Raw genomic sequence first — 27,444 nt, forward strand, 5'->3', positions numbered from 1 at the left:
ATTGCGATATGCTGTCCTTCCCTTTATACTTCCCTTTATATAAACACATACACTGAAGAGCAACTTTCCTAAGTTCGCAGACAACCCATTGTTGTTTTATGCAAAATAACTGAGACTGGATAGGACACACAGAGAGACTTATGCAAATGACTCTATCTGCCTGTGTGGGATACTAAAAAAAGGTCAATGTTCCTCCACTATCCCACTTAGGTAAATGCAGATGAGCACTAGTTGGTTTGTGAAATTTCTATCCCAATACCAGCATGTTTTTAGAGAAAAAAAAGGACATATTCACATAGTGCTATCTAAACCAGTGAGTGGAACAATTCTTCAATCCAGGTAATTATTTTGTATTTATTTTTTTATTCAAAATGAATAAATTACCTGTTCAAGTGTTACATACTTATATTCAATGTAATAAAAAGCAACAACAAAAAATAGCCATTTCAACAAACTTTGTGAGTGTCTCTTGACTTGATTCATCTGGTTTTGACTGAGTTCAGATAGGGTGGAGAGCTGGAGTAACTGTGGTCAATACTGAATGGGGATACCCTCCAACTTATGAATATTATAACAGCAATCACATGTCGGAGAAAATTTGAAAGTAAACTGCATTAGAATAACCTCAATTTGATTTTTACTGGTAGAGCTGTGTGCTGCACTGTCCCAGTGAAGTTACAATCCTTTAGGAAAATCAGCAGTATTTATCATTTACAGATATTAAGATGAGCACAGATGGTGTGGAACACTCAGAGGCTCACCATGAACAAGCAGGTAAGGATGTTTCACCTGATTTTCAATGTTTATTTTCAATTTGTTTGTTTGTCGCTAACTCTTGTCAGGTGTATCTGAACAAATTGTGATGTAAACTTTTTTCCTCCATTGCACCTGCTAAATTTTTTTTATTGGTGATGGTGGTGTTTAAAACAAAATAGCCTTACAGAATTTTACTTTAAATTTCTGCTTATTCGTATGTTACGACTGTCCTCATGGATTTTGGATGCATGGGCATGTGGCGCTTCCATACAGAGCATGAAGATTTTACATTGCTATGGTTATTTTAATCCTAAAAGTTTATTTCTGAAGTAGTTATGGTGTGTCTGTACATTTGTTTTGTAGCTTTAAGCTATATTTTCCACAAACTCTCTAGTATTTATCAACATTTCTTCTACAATCCTTTACTGATAAGTGGGGAGTTAGGGTGTATTGATTACCACAGTGTGAATAGTGAATTATTATTTCTCTGTACAATTTTTCTGGTTGAAAGAACCTTATCAACAGCAAACATCTCCCTCAATAACACTTTACTATGAACAAGTGTTTCTAAAATAGGATGTGTTGATTCTGTCCGTTGGAGGCTCTACCAGGATGTGCTGTCTGTACCTCAAGCTGTTTGCAGAGAAGCTGCCACATCCCCAGGCTATTAGGTGACATGGGAGAGGTGGTGAAACACGGAACAAACTCAATGAAAATGTGGAACTTGGATTCAGAGTGTATGGAAGTGAATTCATTGTTTTAAAGTTTTGGACATAATCTTCCAAAAATCGTTTTTTAATCCGTTTCCATCATGATGTTGCCCCAGCTTCATTCATATTATTCAAACAAATCAATGTAATACAATTGGGATCGTTTGAGTACACTAGGAGTAGAAACATTGGCGAATGTGTTGAGAGAACTCAGGAATGAATGTTAGTTGAACTTTCCTGCTCCAAGGTTGAGAAACCTTGAAATATGAGTGCAGCAGTAGCTGGTTGCATTAACCTTTCAAGTTGAATCAACTTCACCTCATAGGATCACATCAGGATCACACCAGCTATGAATTTCATGTAATCTAACACTAATAGCCACAACGCTATGCTAGACCATCAGTTAAGAGAGGAAAATATCTCTATCGTTTTGCCCTGAGAGTAATGTTATCATGAGTCCCTTCCCACAGCTTACAGTTCATTGTTTTATTGTATTTTTCAACACAAATGAACCAAAATGAATCAAACAACATAACTCCCTAATTCTTTTTTTCTTTCAATGAAAGGTCTGTATGAAATAAGATAAGATAGTTCTCTGTGGGTTAATTGTACCTTTGAGAGGATATCCCCTAAGCAAATTCATGAATAGTAATTGTATAATATACTAGAGCATGGAGACCTTTTATCGGTTTCAAGTTTTAATGTCACATACACACGTACAGCAAAATGCCTTTCTTGCAAGCTCTAAACCCAACAATGTAGTGATCAATAACAATGTACAGTGCATTCGGAAAGTTTTCAGACCTCTTGACTTTTTCCACATTTCATTATGTTGCAGCCTTATTCTAAAATATATATTTTTTGTCCCCTCATCAATCTTCACACAATACCCCATAATGACAAATGTTTGCTAATTTATTGCACATTTAAAAACTGAAATATGACATTTACATAAGTATTCAGACCCTTAACTCAGTACTTTGCTGAAGCACCTTTGGCAGCGATTACAGCCTCGAGTCTTCTTGGTATGACGCTACAAACTTGGCAATCCTGTATTTGGGGAGTATCTCCCATTCTTCTCTTCAGATCCTCTCAAGCTCTGTCAGGTTGGATGGGGAGCATCACTGCACAGCTATTTTCAGGTCTCTCCAGAGATGTTCGATCGGGTTCAAGTCCGGGTTCTGGCTGGGCCACTCAAGCACATTCAGAGACTTGTCCCGAAGCCACTCCTGTGTTGTCTTGTCTGTGCGCTTAGGGTGGTTGTCCTGTTGGAAGGTGAACCTTTGCCCCAGTCTGAGGACCTGAGCGCTCTGGAGCAGGTTTTCATCAAGGAGCTCTCTGTACTATGCTCCATTCATCTTTCCCACGAACCTGACAAGTCTCCCAGTCCCTGCCACTGAAAAACATTTCCACAGCATGATGATGCCACCACCATGCTTCACCGTAGGGATGGTACCAGGTTTCCAACAGATGTGGCGGTTGGTTTCATCAGACCAGAGAATCTTGTTTCTCATGGTCTGAGTCCTTTAGAAGCCTTTTACTGAGGAGTGGCTTCCGTCTGGCCACTCTGCCATAAAGGCCTGATTGGTGGAGTGCTGCAGAGATGGTTGTCCTTCTGGTAAGTTCTCCTATCTCCACAGAGGAACTCTGGAACTCTGTCAGAGTGACCATCAGGATCCTGACCAAGGCCCTTCTTACCCGATTGCTCACTTTGCCCGAGCAGCCAGCTCTAGGAAGAGTCTTGGTGGTTCCAAACTTATTCCATTTAAGAATGATGGAGGCCACTGTGTTCTTGGGGACCTTCAATGCTTCACCCTTCCCCAGATCTGTGCCTCGACACAATTATGTCTCGGAGCTCTACGAACAGTTCCTTCAACCTTATGGCTTGGTTTTTGCTCTGACATGCACTGTCAACTGTGGGACCATATATAGACATGTGTGTGCCTTTCCAAATCATGTCCCATCAATTGAATTTACGACAGGTGGACTCAAATCAAGATTAATGGAAACAGGATGAACTTGAGCTCCATTTCGAGTCTCATAGCAAAGGGTCTGAATACTTATGTAAATAACATATTTCATTTTATTTTTTATTTTTATACATTCACAAAAACTTCTAAAAACCTGTTTTCCCTTTGTCATTATTATAAAATAAGGCAGTGGGGCAACAAAATGTAGAAAAATGGAAGGAGTCTGAATACTTTCCGAATGCACTGTCATACTACATAAGGTAGAACAAAAACAGATGAGAAATACAAATAAGAAATTCAGAAACAGCCTATTTGCTGAGTTATCAATATTTATTGATGTATAACTACAATGATTAATTGCAGAAAGTGGCTTTCCAGATATCACTTTCAGAGGTGCATTGATTTCCACAGCAGTGTATCCTGGATGGAGGGCTTTGACACTTGATTCAGAATCTGTCAGTCCCATTACTGAAATCCTGGCTGAGTAGTCACCCAGAGCATGCAACCAGACAGTCTATTCTGTGTCAACTCCATTACCATTACTATTAGTATGGTAATGTATATTATGGGAAACAAAATCATAAGACAATTTTTATCAGAGATTTTAGAATTGCAAGGGGTGTGATATAACCATTATATGGAAGTTAAACCCAGTTCCATTATAGTTCTGGGTCTGGAGTTAGGGCTCTATTCAATCTGTAAAGCTGAAACATTTCTGAATCTGCAATAGAAATGTAAAGACCTTTTTATTCATTTAACCAGGCAACTCAGTTAAGAACAAATTCTTATTTACAACAACGGCCTAGGAACAGTGGGTTAACTGCTTCGTTCAGGGGCAGAATGACAGATTTTTACCTTGCCAGATCGGAGATTCGATCTAGCAACCTTTCGGTTAGTGGCCCTATGCTCTAACCACTAGGCTACCTGCCACCCCACTTTGCAAAAATCACTCCACCATTTCCTGGTTGCTAATTCTAATAGTTAGCCTAATTTCAGTTTATGTGGCAAAACAAGCAAGTATAGTGTAGAGAATCTTTGTACCATCTAAACCGCTGTGAAATATCTTTAACATAAACAAAAATATTGTATTTTCAGCTGTTTGAAGATGGTTTACAGAACCGAAATTAAAATAATAAAACATTTAACTGAAGAACGAGAAGCATAGAAATAGCTCACATAGAACAGATCCACTGCTTCTTAGACTTGCTTTCAATGAGAATGACAGATCAATAACACAATATTATGTGAATTTGGTTGGGTTGCCAAAGTTAGATATTGCGGCTTTAAAGGTAATTTTCGATTGAGCTGACATATGCAGCATTTACCGTGAATACAGTCTTTACTAAACCGAGAACATTGCCTTTAAATTTCAATCACGCTGTAAAGCTGAATTTCCGCTACGCGGAATGAATAGGTCCCTTAGTCCGTGTGTACAGTGCCCCTGGGGGTCTGTAAACATTACAATGGAAGGGCCTGAAAAGGTTGCCAGGACTACGCAGCTGATTTGCATGGCTTGATGATTTCCATACTGGAGGGTTGGCCTCTGAACAGGGTGGTGGTGGGGGGGGGGGAGATTTCCATACTGTGGGTCGAGCAGGCACATCGCTCGCCACAAACTCCCAGAGGTTCCATTTGAAATTCAAATGAGGGAAGATTACCTATCACAGCAGACCTTTGCACTCTCTGTCTGTCACATGGTATTGTTGTATTGAAGGGAGGGTGCCAGTGTAGGGTTAAAATTATCATAACCTTCTTAATCACTCCATATGGTGGTGAATCATCCATATGGCTGTATTGAATTTATACATTATACCCCTGATTAGGATAGATATGATTAGTGCCAAGAAGCTGTATCTTGTATATTATTATCCTATATATTGATACAATTCAGGGCATGGTGTCTCTGTGTGTTGTTTATTATAACACGTTATAATAAATGTCATGAAAGAGCATTCATAAATTATTTAAAATAAACAAGTACTTCATCATTTGTAAACATTTATAAATAATTACAAGTGTTACGAGCGTAACAATTTATAAACGTTTATAAAAAAGTTCTAAAGCATTATGAACAAGCATTATATATATATATACAGTGGGGCAAAACAAGTATTTAGTCAGCCACCAATTGTGCAAGTTCTCCCACTTAAAAAGATGAGAGAGGCTTGTAATTTTCATCATAGGTACACTTCAACTATGACAGACAAAATGAGAAAAAAATATCCAGAAAATCACATTGTAGGATTTTTAATGAATTTATTTGCAAATTATGGTGGAAAATAAGTATTTGGTCACCTACAAACAAGCAAGATTTCTGGCTCTCACAGACCTGTAACTTCTTCTTTAAGAGGCTCCTCTGTCCTCCACTCGTTACCTGTATTAATAGCACCTGTTTGAACGTGTTATCAGTATAAAAGACACCTGTCCACAACCTCAAACAGACACACTCCAAACTCCACTATGGCCAAGACCAAAGAGCTGTCAAAGGACACCAGAAACAAAATTGTAGATCTGCACCAGGCTGGGAAGACTGAATCTGCAATAGGTAAGCAGCTTGGTTTGAAGAAATCAACTGTGGGAGCAATTATTAGGAAATGGAAGACATACAAGACCACTGATAATCTCCCTCGATCTGGGGTTCCACGCAAGATCTCACCCAGTGGGGTCAAAATGATCACAAGAACGGTGAGCAAAAATCCCAGAACCACACGGGGGGACCTAGTGAATGACCTGCAGAGAGCTGGGACCAAAGTAACAAAGCCTACCATCAGTAACACACTACGCCGCCAGGGACTCAAATCCTGCAGTGCCAGACGTGTCCCCCTGCTTAAGCCAGGCCCGTCTGAAGTTTATATACAGTATATATATATATATATATATATATATATATATATATATATATATATATATATATATGTATATGTATATATATATGTATATGTATATATATATGTATATGTATATATATATATATATATATATATATATATATATATATATATGTATATATATGTATATGTATATATATATGTATATGTATATATATATGTATATATATATATATATATATATATATGTATATATATATATATAGCATTATATACAAGCATTTATAATGCCTTATTCATGAAAGTTATTAGAAAGGATTTCATGATTTGCTTAGTATTCCCTCTTGTAGCTTAATTATGAAAAACCAGCCATACCAGTGATGGGCAACTTTGATGGGGGTGGGGGCTACAAAAAAACCTGAACTCATAATCAGGGGCCGCAGTAGCTTGCGGGTCTGCATACTCACATCCATACCCACACATGCAGCGAGAACTGGCCGTAGTCTTTTGGAGGCCCTAAGTGAAATTTAGTTGAGTTGGGTCCCCCCCACCTTGCGAGCAAAACCTTTTAGGACCCCACTTAACAGTGGAGAGATATCCTGCAATTTTGCCATTGAAAGAAGAAAACATTTTGTACTTTTAAAGACATTTTGCTGCAATTCTACACATTTTTGCAATAGGGACGGAGAGGACCGCCAGTTGCCCATCCCTGAGCCATGCTGTTATCCAGAGCGCTACTTCATGTGTAGGCCTATTCTTAGAAACTAAAGGTAGTTTAACCCAGTGTAACCCTAATATGCTAGGAAGGGCATTGTGATATTTGGCTGTCTAATATTTGATATTTACTTTCTCCTGCAGACATTGAACAAAGACAAGTGAGTATAGAAAACATATTTAATTCTAACTTCAGATTAACTCTCCATAAATGGGAATTCATTCAAGTGGGAGCCACTTTCCGTCTGAGAACAGATTTATAGTAGGACGTTACAGGAAAACCATGTTTGCAATTTATTCGATATAGAAAAACTTGAAAGGTTTTTACTTCATGCCATATGTCTTGAGACAATTGGTACTTGTACGATTTTATAAGAAAAACATTGATTGTGAACATTGATTGTGATCAGTGATCCATTACTGAAAGTAATGTACGATAGACAGTGTAAATAATGTCATAAGAACTTCTACTATCGTATTACAGGAACTGAATAGACTGCTGGACAGTTAAACTAAGATCATCAGATTTTTCACACAGCTGTTTATATACCTCAAAATGTCTTCCTATTATTATAACCTATTGCCTATAAGTTATTCGTAAACTATGTATTTCCAATTGGCATTGGGAGATTGTTAGAGGTTTATTGTTTTAGTCCTGGGGGTTACAGAAACTGCCTTGAGCCCCGGTGAGACATTTGCATACTGCACTGCCTGAGGGGAGTTGTGTTTATCACAGTTTGTATCTTGTTAAACAAGTCCAGCAGCCTAACCCAACCAGTCCACACACACACACACACGCGCGCACGTGCACACGCACAGACAGAGATACACATACACACACATAGAAAGAGAGACAGACACACACACTGTGATCTATGACAACATAGGCCAAATGTCAGCCTGGTTGTTCCATGTCAATTGGTCATACACAATTGATATGCAGATTTCCATTGAAAAAGACAAGACAGTGTTAATGGACTGTTATTCTTCTAAAGACAATGTCAACATCAGACAGCAGGAAGTAGGAAAGTGAGTAATACTGTCATGTGATTGGTTCACAGATTAAAACAGAGAACCTCAACGACTCTCTCCATGCACACAAAACATGTCACCCGGCACAAGGATCACCAATACCTGGAGTCCAGGCAAGCCAGCTGTCAGTGGTAGGTCAGGCATCTTCTGGCTCAGTAGATCAGGGGCCATATGTATCTAGTGTCTTAAAATATGAGTGCTGCCCTAGGATCAGTTTTACCTTTTAAATCATAATATATATGATTATATAGACAGGGGGGGACCTGATCCTAGATCAGCACTCCTACTCTATTACGCTTGATACAGTGCCTTCAGAAAGTATTCACACCCCTTTACTTTTTCATATTTTGTAGTGTTACAGCCTGAATTTAAAATGGATTCAAGTGTTGGCTTAAATAACCTTGAAAATCTATGGCAAGTCAATGGCTTTCTAGCAATGATCAACAACCAACTTGACAGAGCTTGGAGAATTAAACAAATTATAATAAGCAAATATTAAACAATCCGGGTGTGCAAAGCTCTTAGACACCTACCCAGAAAGACTCAAAGCTGTAATCAAAGGTGAAGGTGAATTTAACATATATTGACTCAGGGGGTTGAATACTTATCTAATCAAGATATATAGGTGTTTTATTTTCATTCATGTTTTACAAATGTTAGAATTTTTCTTCCACTTTGACATGACAGAGTATATTGTGTAGATTACAATTACATCCATTTTAATCCCACTTTGTAAAACAACAAAATACGGGACAAAGTCCAGGGGCGTGAATACCTTCTAAAGGCACTGTATATACCGCCCCATGTTTAATGTCACGTAAAGCTATGATTATTGATCATTTTCTAAGAATAGGAGGAAATGGTCATTCTGTAAGGAATGCATTTTGTTGGTTGTTTTTTGGTTTACATCCAGGTCTCTCTTGCAAAATATATTTTATCTAAACGAGACTCATCTGGATAAATAAAGATTAAATAAATGAAAAATCTAAGATAGTATTTCTGTTTCCACAGGAGCTCCCCTCCCTCCACACCATGCCGCAGCTGGTGCTTATGTCAGGCTCTCACCACCTCTCATCCCCCTCCTCCTTCCTCCTCTCTCAGACACAACATACGGGGCATCAAGGTAAACATGTATCATGTAAACTTTCCCACAGTTCCCAGTTTTTCCAGATACAGTATACCAGTTTGAGGACTCCGAAAACCAGGAGAGAATAAGCAGGGAGGGAATCCTCCAACTGGGAATCCTTCAACGAGGATTTCTGAAAAATCTGGGAAGTTTACAATATCTATGATACTTCTCCAAGCAAATTGTATCAATAACAATTTTTTCCCCCTGTGTAGCACTTCTGCAGCAGAATCTGCACAACTTTCCCACCCAGAGCCAGTCAGGTCTCCTCCAGCATCAGCCTGGGTTAGCACTAACACCTCAGGTAAAAATCATACCTCTTACACCAGTTGACATTATTAGCTGTAAGTCAAGTGACCACATTTGCTGAGTAGATTAAAGGGCAACAATACAGGTTATGCATCCGGATCCTTGAACTTGATAACCGAATGATCTTTTTACAGGACATACCATGAGAGGGATAAGGTCTTACAGTAACATGGAACTTTCACTGACATCAGTCAGATATACACTGAGTGTACAAAACATTAAGAACACCTTCCTAATATTGAATTCAGGGCCGGTCCTTGCCATTTTTGTCGAGACCAAAAAAATGCCACCCCGCAAAACTAGAATAGTCCCAGTAAGCAAAATTACATTTAAAAGACATTTAAAATATGTTTTTTCCAGATTGTGAAGTTAGTTTAAATTTAGGTTCTGAATGAAATGTGAAAATACATATTTTCCGTACATTTAAAATACGTATTTTCCGGTCATTGAAATCAGGTTCCTTGTTGGTTCTGAATAACGGTAGAAAATATTTATTTTCCGGATTTTGAAAATACTTATTTTCCAGACATTTAAAAAAATGGATGTAGAAATCAAGGCCGGTCCGGACTGCACCAAAATAAGACATCAAAAAGGCGTTGGCGTCGGTCCATGCTTACTGAGGTGTAGCCTACAGTGTTGCCTGAAATTGTGTTTTATGAATGGCCATCCACGTGGTATTGTAGAGTCCATGCCTATTGTTTGTAAAATCAAATCAAATTTTATTGGTCACATACACATGGTTAGCAGATGCGAGTGTAGTGAAGCGAGTGTAGCGAGTGTAGTGAAATGCTTGTGCTTCTAGTTCCGACCATGCAGTAATATCTAACAAGTAATCTAACAATTTCACAACAACTACCTTATACACACAAGTGTAAAGGAATGAATCCGAATATGTACATATAAATATATGGATGAGCGAAGGCCGAACGGCATAGGCAAGATGCAGTAGACGGTATAGAGTACAGTATATACAAATGAGATGAGTAATGTAGAGTATGTAAACATTATATAAAGTGGCATTGTTTAATGTGACTAGTGATACATTTATTACATCCAATTTTTTATTATTAAAGTGGCTAGAGATTTGAGTCAGTATGTAGGCAGCAGTTGACGTTGAGTGTGAGGTTATTTTCCTGACACCACACTCCGAGGGCCCTCACCTCCTCCCTGTAGGCTGTCTCGTCATTGTTGGTAATCAAGCCTACCACTGTAGTGTCGTCCGCAAACTTGATGATTGAGTTGGAGGAGTGCATGGCCATGCTGTCATGAGTGAATAGGGACTACAGGAGAGGGCTGAGAATGCATCCTTGTGGGGCCCCAGTGTTGAGGATCAGCGGGGTGGAGATGTTGTTTCCTACCCTCACCACCTGGGGGCGGCCCGTCAGATTGTCCAGGACCCAGTTGCACAGGGCGGGGTCGAGACCCAGGGTCTCGAGTATAAAGATGAGTTTGGAGGGTACTAAGTAATTAAATGCTGAGCTGTAATCGATGAACAGCATTCTTACATAGGTATTCCTCTTGTCCAGATGGGTTAGGGCAGTGTGCAGTGTGATTGCGATTGCTTCGTCTGTGGACCTATTTGGGCGGTAAGCAAATTGGAGTGGGTCTAGGGTATCAGGTAGGGTGGAGGTGATATGATCCTTGACTAGTCTCTCAAAGCACTTCATGATGACGGAAGTGAGTGCTACGGGGTGATAGTCGTTTAGCTCAGTTACCTTAGCTTTCTTGGGAACAGGAACAATGGTGGCCCTCTTGAAGCATGTGGGAACAGCAGACTGGGATAGGGATTGATCGAATATGTCCGTAAACACACCAGCCAGCTGGTCTGCACATGCTCTGAGGACGCGGCTAGGGATGCCGTCTGGGCCGGCAGCCTTGCGAGGGTTAATACGTTTAAATTTTTTACTCACGTTGACTGCGGTGAAGGAGTCCGCAAGTTTTGTAAAACACAAAAAAAGACGTCCGGTCTGGCCGCAGGGAAATTTTATATATGCCCGTCCATGTGATAGGCCCACCATTTGTAAAACAGGTCATTGCATTCACTTTATTAGTCCTGATTCCTGTGACTAATGGATGTGACTATTTGCAATGTGTTCACACAGTGGGAAATGCATAAATATTTTATTTTTCTGCTATGATCAGCTTGTCAAAAATGTACGGATACAAACTTGAAAGCACTAATCATGACAATTATGCAAAGGTCCTGTGCAACAGTTGTGAATGTCCATGACATATTTTCCATTTTACTTTGACCTGTCCTGGTTTTTGGATATGTTGTTTGTTAACACGGCAGTGCTTTTTTTATTTGATTGGGTGCGCATGATGTACAAAGTGTCAGTCTCATTACATTGTCATACATTTTTATCTCAAGCCTGTAGGCTACAGAAAAGGCCACATACTCTTTCTACCATATCCTATACGTACTACATGATTTATGTTACATTTGTTGGTGGAGCGCCACAGCGATGCATCTCTCAAACAGCACACTGGAGAGGCGCGCTGGGAATGGACAAGCTAAATATTTTGACAAAGTGGGCACTGCTTATCACATGGCAGCTAAAAAGCCCTTATGCCATTGCTTGAGAGAAATTGTAATTGTTAAGGGGCAGAATTAGGCCTATGTGAGGTTATATGTGTTGTTGGAGGTGCGTCTTGCTAAGTTTAGCTCAGAAAATTCCGCCCTCGTCAATTTTCCGCCATAAGCGGACACCTAATCGTGCCTAATGAGCGGGCTGGCCACCCCTTTTCCCGTCAGAACAGCCTCAATTCGTCAGGGCATGGACTCTACAAGGTGTCGAAAGCATTCCACAGGGATGCTGGCCCATGTTGACTCCAATGCTTTCCACAGTGGTGTCAAGTTGGCTGGATGTCCTTTGGGTGGTGGACCTTTCTTGATACACACGGGAAACTGTTGAGTGTGAAAAACCTAGCAGCGTCAAACCAGTGTGCCCGGCACCTACTTAAATACTGTGTCTTGCCCATTCACCCTCTGAATGGCACATGTCGTGTCTTTACTATCATTAAATTGAAGACTTAGTTTTATCAAAGATTCTCTGTAATTAGTATTACGCGATTAGACTGATTAATCATGTAACCGTAATTAACTAGGAAGTCGGGGCACCAAGGAAAATATTCAGATTACAAGGTTATAATTTCCCAATATAACCTTTCAGATATTTTCATATCTGATCCATAGTCTTCTGATTAATTAATTATTTACTTTACCTCACGTTAGTCTCATTCCAAACGCCGTAAATTGTGGTGAAGTGCGGTAGGCAGCTAAATACTTTGGCTCGAACGCCGAAGATCTATCCTCTAATTCCGAACCTTACTGGCTCTAGAAGTTAAAATTGACTGACAGAAATAGTACCGTTAGGACTAACGGACTAAATCTGGAATTTATCACTCATTGCTCTGACGCTAACGACCACTACCGGAGGTGCTCTGTAGCCTCTTCAAATGGGAACACACACACAACCAATTTGAATGTATACAAAGCAGTCTGTTTGTACAATTCTGTTTGCACAATTGATATATAGAATTCCACAGCAAAGTCTAATTCTATCTTAGATTCCTCACAGGGGGCACCAAAAATGTTGTGTCTTTACTATCATTAAATTGAAGACTTAGTTTTATCAAAGATTCTGTAATTAGTATTACGCGATTAGATTGATTAATAATGTAACCGTCATTAACTAGGAAGTCAAGGCAGCAAGGACAATATTCAGATTACAAGGTTATAATTTCCCAATGTAACCTTTTAGATATTTTCATATCTGATCCATAGTCTTCTGATTAATGAATGATTTACTTTACCTCATGTTAGTTTCATTCCAAACGTCGTAAATTGTTGGTTATCTGCACGAACCCAGTCTTTACTATGAGTCATACATACATAAATTTTCTTAAATAATTTATTTATTACTAACTAAGTAATTCACAGAAATGCATAAACAAAACAACAAAGTTAATATGGTTACAAGAAATGATAGGAAATGTGCCCTAGTGGACTAAACCGGCATCGCGGCTTGGTGGACAAAAGGGGGAGTCAGCTGAGAAGTCACTAGAGTGATAATTATAACAATTGAAATGCACATGAACGCTCACTCATTCGGGAACAATTGCAATCAATCAATATATTTACGCTCAGTGTGTCGTCTTGATCACTGTTGAAAAGTTTGTTTCTGTTGGAGAGTTTCGTCTCTCTGTCTCTATCTGTCTTGGTTAGAGGGAATAGTTCAGAGTGACATTCATTCATTTGTTATAGAATGGATGTTTCAGCGGTTGTCGTTCTTCGCGTTCAATGATACCGAATTCCTAGCTGCAGACTAGTAATTAATATAAAATAATTGTTCTTGTTCTGTCGGTATCGATAGTCTAAGAGTTTAACCACGTGGTTAGGTTAAAAGATTCAGCAATGGTCTACAACCTTTGTACTCCCGTGATTGAGAGAAACATGGTCTGGTGATAATTTCTCAAATTTGGGTTTTATTCGGAATTGCAGAAAAGGGGCTGTCCCAGGATGCCTGACCCTAACTGGGCTCAGGGGCGGTCCTCTGATTCAGTTAACCTCTCTGAACCACCCATACCGGATCCGGGATAATTGTCATCAGCAACGCGGAAATAGCATAGCGCCACAGTCAAATAATATTACTAGAAAATATTCATATTCATGAAATCACAAGTGCAATATTGCAAAACACAGTTTAGCCTTTTGTTAATCCACCTGTCGTCTCAGATTTAGAAATTATGCTTTACAGCGAAAGCAATACAAGCGTTTGTGTAAGTTTATCGATCGCTCGACAAAACAATAAGTACACTTAGCATCAGAAAAGCAATCAAATTAACCGTTTACCTTTGATCTTCGGATGTTTTCACTCACGAGACTCCCAGTTAGACACAAATGTTCCTTTTGTTCCATAAATATATTTTTTATATCCAAATACCTCCATTAGTTTGGTGCGTTATGCCCAGGAATCCACCGGAAAGAGAGGTCACGACAACGCAGACAAAAATGACACATTTATCCATAATGTCCACAGAAACATGTCAGACGTTTTTTATAATCAAGCCTCAAGGTGTTTTTCAAATATCTATTCGATACTATATAAACCGGGACAGTTGGCTTTTCACTAGGACCGGGAGTAACAATGGCCGCCTTTCTCTTTTGCGCACAATTCACTCTGAGAGCCCCCACCTATCCACTTACGCAATGTGGTCGTTCACGCTCATTCTTCAAAACAAAAGCCTGAAACTATGTCTGAAGACTGTTGACACCTTGAGGAAATGACAGGAAAAGGAATCTGGTTGATATCCCTTTAAATGGAGCAATGGGAGGCTATGGAACATGGAGTTTTCAAAATAGAAGCCACTTCCTGGTTTGATTTTTCAAAGCGTTTCGCCTGCTATATCAGTTCTGTTATATTCAAAGACAATATTTAGACAGTTTTGGAAACTTTAGAGTGTTTTCTATCCTAATTTGTCAATTATATACATATTCTAGCATCTGGTCCTGAGAAATAGGCCGTTTACTTTGGGAACGTTATTTTTCCAACGTAAAAATAGTGCCCCCTAGCTTCATGAGGTTAAACTCAAAAAGGAATTGGCATTTCCTTCATTAAACAGTCCAAAATCAAATTGTAAAATTGTGTAAACAGTATCATACTCACTCATTCATCTTATACAACAATTAGATGTAAACCTCATATCTGAGACTATTATATAAACAGCGTTATGGTAATGTGGCCACACCGTCTCACATGAGCTTCCCCAAATTGTAACAAACGGAACAGTTCGTAGCTGAATTCTTCACCGATCTTTTATACCTTCTCCGGAACATGAAATTTGTTCGGGCCTCAAGTTATGTGAGGTGGAAGAAATTCCTTTGTTCTCTATGAAACTTCACTCTATCTCTGTCCTGTGTGACCATGAGGAGATCCTCAGGAATTTACGACCTCTCTCTGACCACAGCAGCCTAGTTGAAGGAGGAAAGGGTGAGACAGGGAGAGGGGGGATGGGCTTGCTGTACCCAAAGAGGGCAACGTCATGACACACACATACACAATCCATGTCTCAATTGTCTCAAGCATTAAAAATCATTTTTTAACCTGTCTCCTCCCCTTCATCTACACTGATTGAAGTGGAATTAAAAGGTGACATCAATAAGGGATCATAGCTTTCACCTGGATTCACCTTGCAGTCTTTGTCATGGAATGAATAGATGTTCCTACTGTTTTGTACACTTAGTGTAGTGATGAGGAAATATGAAGAGAACATTTGCATATCACAAAAAACTGTTACATTTCCATATGAACAAGGTTTCTAACACTGCTAAAATTTTCACATAGCTGAACACATATACAACACTTTCTATCATCCATTTAACGATTTTTCTCCTCCTTAAAGGCCATGAGTCGGTCGGGCCTGACGTCGTCGTCCATGGAAGGACACGTGGACATGTCCCACCTGCAGGTCCCCAAACACATCGGGGCCCCCCAGCAGGACGATCCCAGCGACCTAGAGGAGCTGGAACAGTTTGCCAAGGCCTTCAAACAGAGACGCATCAAACTGGGCTTCACCCAGGTACAGACTGAGGACCACTGGCTCAAAATACAATATAGCTTTATTTGTATTTTTGCTATCTTGTTATTTTCCCTAAGCCCCGGACACCACACATACCGTCAGTGCCGTTTCTAGGTGTAAGCGAAATAAGCAGCCTCTTAGGGCCCCACAGCCAAACCCCCAAAAAATTCAATAAAATGTGGTTTTATTTTAGGAAGTCAGTGGGGTCTCAACTTATTGTTAGTTAGTATTGTAGAATACACAACGTGCAATTTAGAAATTTGATGGTGCATCAAATGTTTTCCTGTTGTTATGTCAGTCACTGTCAGTCACTCAATAAGCCCACGTCAGCTAACATTTGATAGATCTCTAGGTAAGTTAGTCTAGCCAATTATCTAAATATTGTAGTAATCATTTTTGTTAGTCACTCTCACTCAGATATCATATAAACAAGGCATAAGTCATGACAAAGTCAAATGTTCCTGTCAGCCCTGGGATTTGAAGCTACTGCCTCGCTCTTGTTATGCCACCTAACTTCTGTACTTGGTGTACTTGCACACTTTGAAATAGTTGTAACACACACAGTGCAAAGACAGTAGTGAAGTGACATGTTTTCTGTAGTCAAACTACTTCAAAGAGATAACATTATTATTTGAAAGTTTGCCATAATCAGATTCAAATATATCCTGTGTGTGTTCCAGGGTGATGTAGGCCTGGATATGGGGAAACTGTATGGGAATGACTTCAGTCAGACTACCATCTCCCGCTTCGAGGCACTCAACCTGAGCTTCAAAAATATGTGCAAGTTGAAGCCGCTACTGGAGAAGTGGCTGAGCGACGCAGGTACTATAGTGTATAACATATTTTGCTGATGTCTTTACACACTTGTACTGTTAATTTCTATGCCGAGGGGATATTTATTTTTGTTTTATTGGCTCAAAAAAATAATTAAAAATCATGTTCACTATCTCTTTCCACATCAGAGAATTCTCCCTCGGACTCTATGGCCAACGTTGCCTCTCTACCCCCCCTGATGGAAGGCTATGGAAGGAAAAGGAAAAAGAGAACAAGCATTGAAACCAACATCAAGTTCACCCTGGAGAAACGCTTTCTTGACGTGAGTTAACTCTGTCTATCCCCTAACTGTTATGCACGTGAGTGAGGACCCAAAAGCGGTTTAACAAAAACAGAGTCCTTTAATGTCAAAACACAGGGAAGACATAGATCCTCTTTGGATATATATAATGGCAAAATAGACAACCCGCAGAGAGGGCGACAAATGAATCATAAAGTCCTTCTGATATTTACAGAAGAGTCCCCCTTCTTAGCAGCAGAGGTGAATAGCTGGGTTAGAGTCCCCTTCTTAGCAGCAGAGGAGAATTGCTGGGTTAGCGGCGACAGACTGCTGGTCTCTGTGGGTAGGCGGGGGTCTTAGAGGACAGAGGTACCTGATCACACGTAGCATCAGATGAACAGGCAGATTCCGACAGGACAGGACAGGACAAGGGTGAAGCAAACAAGACCATAGTTTGGTTCTGGCATGAGAAACTCAAACGAGAATCTGACAAAGACAGAAGCAGGAACAGAGAGAGAAATAGAGACCTAATCAGAGGGAAAAAGGGAACAGGTGGGAAAAGGGTGAACGAGGTAGTTAGAGAAGATGAGGAACAGCTGGGGGAAGGAGAGGAAGAGAAGGTAACCTAATACGACCAGCAGAGGGAGACGGAGTGAAGAGAAAGAACAGGAACAAGACATAATATGACAATACATGACACTAACGTTGTCCCCTGCACTTCCAACCATAAATACATCATTTAGGAACTGTTGATATAATTTGTATTTAAGAACACTTCATGCAGGGAGCAAAACAATTCACCTTCATGCACATTGTTGTGGCACTTGAGTGACTACATAGCAGCCATTTCAAGTTAGTTGCAATGTTGATACATATGATATGGCTTATTATAAGACATTATAGAAGCTCATGCATGCTTATAATAAGTCATAAGCATTGTACTTGCAGGCTTTACAGTTAACTACCAAGGTTTCTTTTCAGAACCCTAATCACAACTCAGAGAAGATCACAATTATATCAGAGCAGCTACATATTATATGCCATATTATAAGGCATTATAAAGGTTCATAGATGCTAATAGCATCTACAGTAATACCATTATACCCATGTTTCTATTCAGAACCCCAAGCCTAACTCGGAGGAGATCACACTGATCTCAGAGCAGCTGTCTATGGAGAAGGAGGTGGTGCGGGTGTGGTTCTGTAACCGTAGACAGAAGGAAAAGAGGATCTACTGCCCTGTGTCCACCTCACCCATGAAATCACATAACTTCAACCCCAGAATGGTTAGCTTTAAATCTCTTAGTGATAATGTTTTGGTAAAATGTTGTATGTTTTTTTCCTGATAGTAAAGTGGCCAGTTAGGAATATGTACAGTAGCTCTATATTTTCAAGTCAACTTGAAAGCCTATATATTTTTAAAGGGGGCTGAACTTTCTGATTTGGCCACATTTTTCGCCTTGGTCATTAAGAAGTTGCCCAGTCAAGCTATTGCTTTCGCCAATTAGCGTGGCTGGTGTGCCACAGTGGCAAAGTTGATTTTAGGTCGGGGCCGTCAATAAATTACACATTGTAAATGCTTTCAATATTTTATATGAATTTTTACAGTTTATAGTTGTTTTGAGGGTTTTAAGTCATTGGAATTTAGAGCTATTAACCTTTTAAAATATTGTCTCATGTACATTGTGTAATTTACTGATGGTCCCTAACAAGACCCATAGGGATATCATGGGCATTATGATTGGGTCATGTGCAGCTGCACTCAAAATGGATTATTACTTGGGTGCTTCCAGCTGTGGGCATATGGGCAGGATTGAAGGTACCCCTCATTCCGTGACATACCTTTTTTTCCTATAACCTCGCAAATTTCAGTTTTGGATGAGACTGACTTGATGACCAACATTATAATATTTTAATAGTGTCCATTTTGACACTAGCATAAATGTTTCTGACTCCGATCGATAGCACGTAGGCCGTTTTCAAAATGAGAAGTTGCTTTTTAGGGGCTTTCGCTCTTCACTGGTATATGATAAGATTTGGGTAATAAAAGAGTAGTGTAATAGTAATGCATTATGTACACTACAACATTTTCAGTACATTGTCTTATTTTTTTCCCACTAGCCTTCATGTAACACCCTGTTTCAGGCCTCCACGTCCAGATCATACAGCCCTCTTGCTTCAGGAGGAGGCAAGTGTCACCATATGCACTTCATATAATCTGTATTTAAGACAACTTCATATACAGTGGGGTCCAAAATGGTTGACACCCTTGATAAAGATGAGCAATAACGACTGTATCAAATAAATAATTGAAAGGTTATATTGTATGCTCCAAAAAATGAAGAGATTATATTATTTTATACTAATTCAATTGCTCAGAAAATGAGATTTTCTGTAACAAGTAATATCTTTTTCTCAAAAAGTTAGGGGTCAAAATGATTGACACACCTAAAAATTAGACTACTTTAATTTATGACAAAATGTAGTATTTGGTCCCATTGTAATGCCATGCAACTGGCCCAGGCGCAGGAGAGTGGAAACTGATTTACACCGGTTTAGTTTAATAACCATAAACCACCGTAAACAGAATCAATACAATAAACGGGTCAAACAAAACCCAGTACACACCAGCATAACGTGCACAAGCACTACAACAAACAATTACGGACAAGGACATGGGGGGGAACTGAGGGTTAAATACACAACACTGATGGAATTGATGGAATTGGAACCAGGTGTGATGGAAGACAAACCGCGGACCCAGCTTCCAGCAGGGCAGGCGGAGGGGCAGGTTTCGGGTCCAGAGCCAGACCCGGTCCCGGGGTCTCAGTGCGGTGGCGATCTGCGTTCTTCTTTTGGCACGTCACAGCCTGCTGAAGGTAGACACGGACTCCTCCGCGTGCCTGAAACAGTCGTCTGAAACATTCAACCTTGGCTTCTACGCACTGGAAGGGAGAGAGGTTAGCCGCCCACTCCCCCGGCCAGTCCTGGCAATAGGACCGCAGAAACCTACCCACATCCTGGTTCACTCTCTCCACCTACCCATTACTCTCGGGGTGAAAACCTGAAGTAAGGCTGATCGAGACCCCGAGACGTTCCATGAACTGGCCTTGGTCGACAGGTGCGACCACGGCCGTTGAGGAACGGGTAGAGGTTGTAGCTTACCTCTGGGCAGGTGTCTAGGAGCCTTGCACTGGGCGCACACCAAGCAGGAGGAAACATAAATCCTCACGTCCTTAGCTAAAGTGGGCCACCAGTACCTCCCATCAAGACAGCGCATCGTCCAACCTATTCCAGGATGACCAGAGGAGGGTGACGTGTGAGCCCAATAGATCAATCGGTCGCGGACAGCAGACGGAACGTACAGACGACCAGCTGGACACTCAGGGGGAGAGGGCTCTGCACGTAACGCCCGCTCAATGTCCGCGTCCAGCTCCCACACTACAGGCGCCACCAAACACGAAGCTGGGAGTATGGGAGTGGGATCCATGGATCGCTCCTCTGTGTCATACAGCCGAGACAATGCGTCTGCCTTAACGTACTGGGAGCCTGGTCTGTAAGAAAGAGTAAACACAAAACGAGTGAAAAACATGGCCCACCTTGCCTGGCGAGGATTCAGTCTCTTCGCCTGCCGGATGTACTCCAGATTGCGGTGGTCATTCCAGATGAGAAAAGGGTGTTTAGCCTCCTCAAGCCAATGCCTCCACACCTTCAAGGCTTCTACGACAGCTAACAGCTCTCGGTTCCCCACATCATAGTTTCGCTCCGCCGGGCTGAGCTTCTTTGAAAAGAAAGCACAGGGGCGAAGCTTCAGTGGCGTACCCGAACGCTGAGAGAGCACTGCTCCTATCCCAGCTTCGGATGCGTCCACCTCCACTATGAATGGCAAAGAGCGATCCGGATGAGCCAACACAGGCACCGAGGTAAACAGAGTCTTCAGGTGCCCAAAAGCCCTGTTCGCCTCAGCCGACCACTGCAAGCGCACCGGGCCCCCCTTTAGCAGTGAGGTAATGGGAGCAGCCACCTGACCAAAACCCCGGATAAACCTCCGGTAGTAATTGGCAAACCCTAAAAAACGCTGCACCTCCTTTACCGTGGTTGGAGTCGGCCAATTACGCACGGCTGTAATGCGGTCGCTCTCCATCTCCACTCCTGAAGTGGAAATCCGATGCCCTAGGAAGGAGATGGATTGTTGGAAGAACAAGCATTTCTCAGCCTTGACATATAGATCATGCTCCAACAGGCGACCAAGCACCCTGCGCACCAGGGACACATGCTCGGCGCGTGTAGCGGAGTATATCAGAATATCATCGATATACACCACTACACCCTGCCCGTGCAGGTCCCTGAAGATCTCATCTACAAATGATTGGAAAACTGATGGAGCATTCATCAACCCATATGGCATGACAAGGTACTCATAATGACCTGAGGTGGTGCTAAATGCCGTCTTCCACTCATCACCCTTCCGAATACGCACCAGATTGTACGCACTCCTGAGATCCAATTTTGTGAAAAAGCGTGCCCCATGCATTAACTCAATAACCGTATTGATCAGAGGTAGCGGGTAACTATATTTCACTGTGATTTTATTTAGACCTCGATAATCAATGCACGGGCGTAAACTGCCATCCTTTTTTTTCACAAAAAAGAAACTCGAAGAGATGGGTGAAATGGATGGCTGAATGAACCCCTGATGCAGGGATTCAGAGACATATGTCTCCATAGCCTCCTTCTCCGCTTGCGACAGGGGATACAGGTGACTCCTGGGATATGCAGCGTCTACCAGGAGATCTATCGCACAATCCCCCCGTCGATGGGGTGGTAATTGAGTCGCCTTCTTTTTACAGAAGGCGAGAGCCAAATCGGCATATTCGGGGGGAATGCGCACGGTCGAGACCTGGTCTGGACTTTCCACTGTAGTAGCACCAACAGAAACCCCTAAACACCTACCTGAGCACTCTCGCGACCACCCCGTGAGAGCCCTCTGTGGCCAAGAAATAGTGGGGTTATGACAAGCTAACCAGGGTAGGCCTAGCACCACAGAAAACGCAGGAGAATCAATAAGGAAAAGACTAATCTTCTCCTTGTGACCCTCCTGCGTTATCATACACAAAGGTGCGGTTACCTCCCTGATAAACCCTGACCCTAATGGTCGACTATCTAAGGCATGAATAGGGAAAGGCATATCCACAGAAACAATAGGGATCCCTAAACTATGAGCTAAACTTTTACCGCACCTACTAGCGCCTTATACTGGGAATGCAGGGAAAAATCAGGAAAAGTGACCGAGACAAACATTAGTGCAACAGAGGGCTCTGGATGAGAATGGTGCCTACTCACCTGGGGTGATGCCAGAATGCCCTGCCTGCCTTCTCTATTCCCAGAGGAACCAACCCGGCACCGACCAGCAGTGTGCCCTCTGCGACCATGAATGGTGCTCGAGCGGGAACCCCCTCCGGTCTCCCTGCGCACCATCCCTCCCAATTCCATAGGTTCGGGAGAGAGGGTGCGGGAGGATGGAACAACCAGACCCCGATCTAGACGTCCACGAGTAGCCAGCATGTTGTCCAGCCTGATGGACATGTCCACCAGCTGGTCGAAGGTGAGGGTGGTGTATCTACAGGCCAGCTCCTGACGGACGTCCTCGCGTAGACTACAACGGTAATGGTCGATCAGGGCCCTGTCCATCCAGCGCCGGCAGCCAAGGTCCTAAACTCCAAAGCAAACTCCTGTGCACTCCTCGTCTCCTGCCTCAGATGAAAGAGGAGCTCACCCGCTGCTTTGCCTTCGGGTGGATGGTCGAATACTAGAATACTATCCGGAATTGGCGGGTGAACTCCTCAAAATGGTCCAACTCCGCATCCTCCTCTCTACACACAGTGCTGGCCCATTCCAGGGCTTTCCCGTTGAGGCATGAGACGAGGGCGTAACTCTTCTCACGGTCAGATGGTACTGGGGAGACCGTGGCCAGATACAAGTTCAGCTTAAGGAGGAAACCCTGGCAGCCGGCAGTATCTCCGTTGTATCCCGTGGGTAGGGATAAATGGATCTTCGGTTCCGGAGGGGAAAAAGTGTTCAAGGGAGATTGCGGTTGTGGTGGTGGTGGCGCTGGAGAAACTCCCTGTCTCTCCCAGCGATCCATATTCTGGACAATGCGATCCATTACAGTGCTCAAACAGTCAATCACCTCCGCTTGTTCCCGGACACATTCCTCCACCTCCATGGGCGTAGTGTCCTCTTCTGCTGACTTCATATTTTTAGGGTCAGAGATTCTGTCAGCGCCGTGTGTATAGGTGGCAGGGAAGTCAGGCGCAGGAGAGTCAAAATGGAGTGTAAATGGAGTCTTTTAATAAATGTCCACAGAACATGCTCCATAACACTAAAACGTACAGACATGAAAAAACTTGGATACAAGGACCCGTTGCGCACCAACACAACAAATAAACAACACTAACAATAAAACAATCTCTGACAAAGACATGAGGGGAAACAGAGGGTTAAATACACAACAGGTAATGAATGGGATTGAAAACAGGTGTGTGGGAAGACAAGACAAAACCAATGGAAAATTAAAAATGGATCAATGATGGCTAGAAGACCGGTGACGTCGAACGCCGAGCACCGCCCGAACAAGGAGAGGCAACGACTTCGGTAGAAGTCGTGACAAATACATTATTTACCATTCATATTTATTGGGTACAAAATAATCTGAAACACAACCAAAACTAACTGAAAATGCATCCAACAAGTTTTTAGAATCACAAGCTTGATGTAGTCATTGCGTCCAAGGAATATGGGACCAAACACTGAACTTTTGACTACTTTATTTATAAGAATCATTAGGGGTGTCAATAATGTTTATCCTGACCTTTTAAAGATTTTTTTTTTGATTACTTGTTAAACAAAATCTCTTTCTCTGAGCAATTGTATTAGTATAAATGTGTTTCAGCATACAATATAGCTCAGTACTTGAATCATTCATTTTATACACTCATTATTGCTCATCTTTATCAAAGGTATCAGTCATTTTGGACCCCACCGTAGTCTGTAGTACTTAAGACCTGTAAAAGTGAAGGGCATGAAGACATTTGTGTGAAATCCACACTGTCTGAGAAATCTAACCTGTAAAACCTTCATCCATATGAAACTCACTGTATGAAGTCTCAAGCTTTCTCGTGAAGTGAGTGTGCATGTTAAATTGAGTTTATTCATTTGTGCTCTAGTGTCATCGAGTCCCTCTCCTAATAGTCCTAGTCATGGGCCTTCGCTCGGCGCACTCTCGTCTGGCTCCCCTGCTTTGACCTCCCAGGTCAACCAATCCTTCAGCTCACCAGGGTAAGGGACTCACCTCTCACCACAGCCAATCACATCTGAACAGATTGCACCCCATTACCCACAGTATATAGTACACTACATTTGACTAGAGCCCTATGGCCTGGTCAAAGGTAATGCAATACATAGGGAATATGGTGTCATTTTAGAGACACCCAGAAGATTATTCTAGTGCTGTAATGGCAACATGGCATTGTACAGATGAGCGATGAATCTGTTATGTTTACGTTTCAGGTCGTGGTATCGCACATGGAACCCTATGCCCTATCACCACTGAGAAATCCTGCCTGTTGTGGAAGAGAACTAAAACTACCGATGTCAATGAAGGGAATCAGAAATGGATACAATCCATCAAACACACATATTGTCAAATGTCATATACAATACTTGGTCCCGCTTTAAATTATGTTCAAATTATAGAAGCTTCATGATGCCTTCATAAGCACTACATAAATGTGTTGCACAGTATCTTTAACTGTATTTTATGGTTTATAAAGGGTTCATAAATGTGGCCTAACTATGTGACATAATCACCAATGTCAACTGCCATAACCCACTATGTCAAATGTGATATAAACATGTGCTTTATAAAAGGGTGACATGTTGTGCTGAAGCATGGCATAAGGCTCTAAAGTGATGTCATGTTATTCACATTACTCCTAACCTCAAACACTTCTGCCCAAATGCGCAGAAGGTCTGGTGGACCAACACATTGGCCTTCATAAGTTAGGGTTAGGTTTAAAATCACATTTTTGTTCTGTGAAGGGAGTAGTACACAGCGTTGTACGAGATCTTCAGTTTCTTGGCAATTTCTCGCATGGAATAGCCTTCATTTCTCAGAACAAGAATAGACTGACGAGTTTCAGAAGAAAGATCTATGTTTCTGGCCATTTTGAGCCTGTAATCAAACCCACAAATGCTGATGCTCCAGATACTCAACTAGTCTACAGAAGGCCAGTTTTATTACTTCTTTAATCAGAACAACAGTTTTCAGGTGTGCTAACATAATTGCAAAAGGGTTTTCTAATGATCTATTAGCCTTTTAAAATTATAAACTTGGATTAGCTAACACAACGTGCCATTAGAACACAGGAGTGATGGTTGCTGATGGGCCTCTTTACGGCTATGAGACATTCCATTTTTTTTCATCTACCATTTCCAGCTACAATAGTCATTTACAACATTAACAATGTCTACACTGTATTTCTGATCAATTTGATGTTATTTTAATGAACCAAAAATGGTAGATTTCTTTCAAAAACAAGGACATTTCTAAATGACCCCACACTTTTGAACGGTAGTGTATGTGCTTACTGCACTACATAAAATCTACTCACCAAACAACAGTGCAGGGCATGCTCACTGAAATAAAGGGCAACTACACACAAAAAAAAACTAAATTTCTTAGATTTTTCCTAGACCTCAAAAGTCGTCCCCTGATGTGGTTTAGGCATTGTTGTGAACACAGAAAATATTTTTTTTGTTTTTCTATTTGAAAAAGGTGTAAAAAAAAAACCTGGGTAGGCAAACATTTTTAAATGGCCTTTATTAAATAAAGGTTACATTTTATTTAAATGTATTTGACCACCGGAAAATGCATGTAGCCTATACAGTTGTATATGTTGGATTCAGTTGAGCTGTCCATGTACATTGTTTTGTTTAGTAACACTTTAATTGACACCCAGCGTCATAACAAGTTATGACATGGTCATAACCATATCGTAATATGTCATAACACCTGACATAACATGGTCTTAACACTGTCATGACCCATATATTTACACCTGTTGTGGCATATATTGCGTTATTTTATGGCTGGTTATGACACCTATTCAAATGCTTTGTCCCTGCCAAGAAGTTTCCTTTCATTTGAAAGTTTGTCCTTTGTCCTTTATTTTTGTTATGAATTCTTTACAGTCATGTCCCCCCCCCCCCCATCTTATTTTAAATAACTATTTTAAATAATTTTCTACTAACTTGTAGAAAATATACTTTTTGACACGGTCATAAACCATTATAACCACCCTGTGTCACATGGACTAAGAAAATACACTTATGACACTGTCAAGAAACATTATGACTATACTGTGTCACTTTACTTGGACTAAGAAAATATGACACTACCAAGAAGCAGTATGACCATCATAATCATATAAGCAAGATAGGCCTATCACATACATGCCCTTACATCTGTAATCAGTCAAAAATAGTCTTCCCGTGCTCCTGAAATCTGTTTCTGTGTTCATCCTAGTCATTAGAAACAGAGCATTGGGGTAGGTGCATGTTTGACATCAATGTGTGCACAGTTACAATGCTAATTTAATATGGTACATTTCAGAAAATGTTATATAGCACAAACAAGTAGGCTGTGGTGTAATGGAATGTTTTGCCTGGTGTGGTAGTTTTGTCGGGTTTGACACTCTTATGTAGGTGTCATAACCAGCCATAAAATAACGTAATATATTTCACAACAGGTCTAAATTTGTGTCATGACAGTGTTGTGATCCTATTATGACAAGTTATGTCATCTGTTATGACATATCATGGCATGGTTATGATCATGTCATCATGTGTTATGACCCTGGGTGTCAAGTAAAGTGTTATCGTATTGGGTACAGTGAGGTTCATTTGGATATTTTCTTTGTTATTCATCAGGGGTTCAGGTGTGACAATAATTGTGTGAAGGTGTACATAGTAAAAGACAGCAATCTTACATAATGATGTTGTCTATTGTTTGTATTTGTGTATATAATGTTTGCAAATATATTTAGGTTGTGAAATGATTCAATATTATAGAGGGGCCAGAACTTTAGAAAAATGAAATGATTAACATAAAAAAATCAGCACTGGTATTTTTTAAGGAATGTTTCAGAAGTGCATCACACTTTAAAATCTGCAATGTGTTTCAGTGTGATCTATCAATGGTCCAATTCATACATTGTTACAGTTTATTACTTTCATTAAACACACTTTGTTACATTGTAGCTAGTTTTAGTGGAGTCTCTTGGGTGTGGGTAATTGAGGTCATT

The 27,444-nt window shown here is 41.0% G+C and overlaps 1 protein-coding gene across 1 annotated transcript; it reads left to right on the plus strand.

Annotated features, from left to right (window-relative positions):
• On the plus strand, positions 1 to 27,399 carry LOC110537693 (POU domain, class 2, transcription factor 3). The gene is made up of 13 exons (XM_021623928.3): positions 1 to 339; positions 718 to 774; positions 7,123 to 7,139; positions 8,040 to 8,141; positions 9,022 to 9,133; positions 9,352 to 9,440; positions 15,851 to 16,027; positions 16,708 to 16,849; positions 16,990 to 17,123; positions 18,202 to 18,366; positions 19,202 to 19,268; positions 24,307 to 24,418; positions 24,650 to 27,399. Exons 2-13 carry the CDS (start codon positions 726 to 728, stop codon positions 24,690 to 24,692), a joined length of 1,209 nt encoding a protein of 402 aa, XP_021479603.1. The 5' UTR covers positions 1 to 339; positions 718 to 725; the 3' UTR covers positions 24,693 to 27,399.
• Positions 27,400 to 27,444: the final 45 nt, after the last annotated feature.

The sequence above is a fragment of the Oncorhynchus mykiss genome, chromosome 12 (assembly GCF_057628025.1).
Source record: "Oncorhynchus mykiss isolate SJ-2025 chromosome 12, ASM5762802v1, whole genome shotgun sequence".
NCBI classification, from domain to species: Eukaryota; Metazoa; Chordata; class Actinopteri; order Salmoniformes; family Salmonidae; genus Oncorhynchus; species Oncorhynchus mykiss.

Coding starts and splice junctions, on each gene's coding strand:
- LOC110537693 (XM_021623928.3), top strand. CDS start 726: ATGAGCACAGATGGTGTGGAACACTCAGAGGCTCACCATGAACAAGCA. Junction 18,367..19,201: donor ATAACTTCAACCCCAGAATG/GTTAGCTTTAAA, acceptor TTTTCCCACTAG/CCTTCATGTAACACCCTGTT. Junction 24,419..24,649: donor CAATCCTTCAGCTCACCAGG/GTAAGGGACTCA, acceptor TTTACGTTTCAG/GTCGTGGTATCGCACATGGA.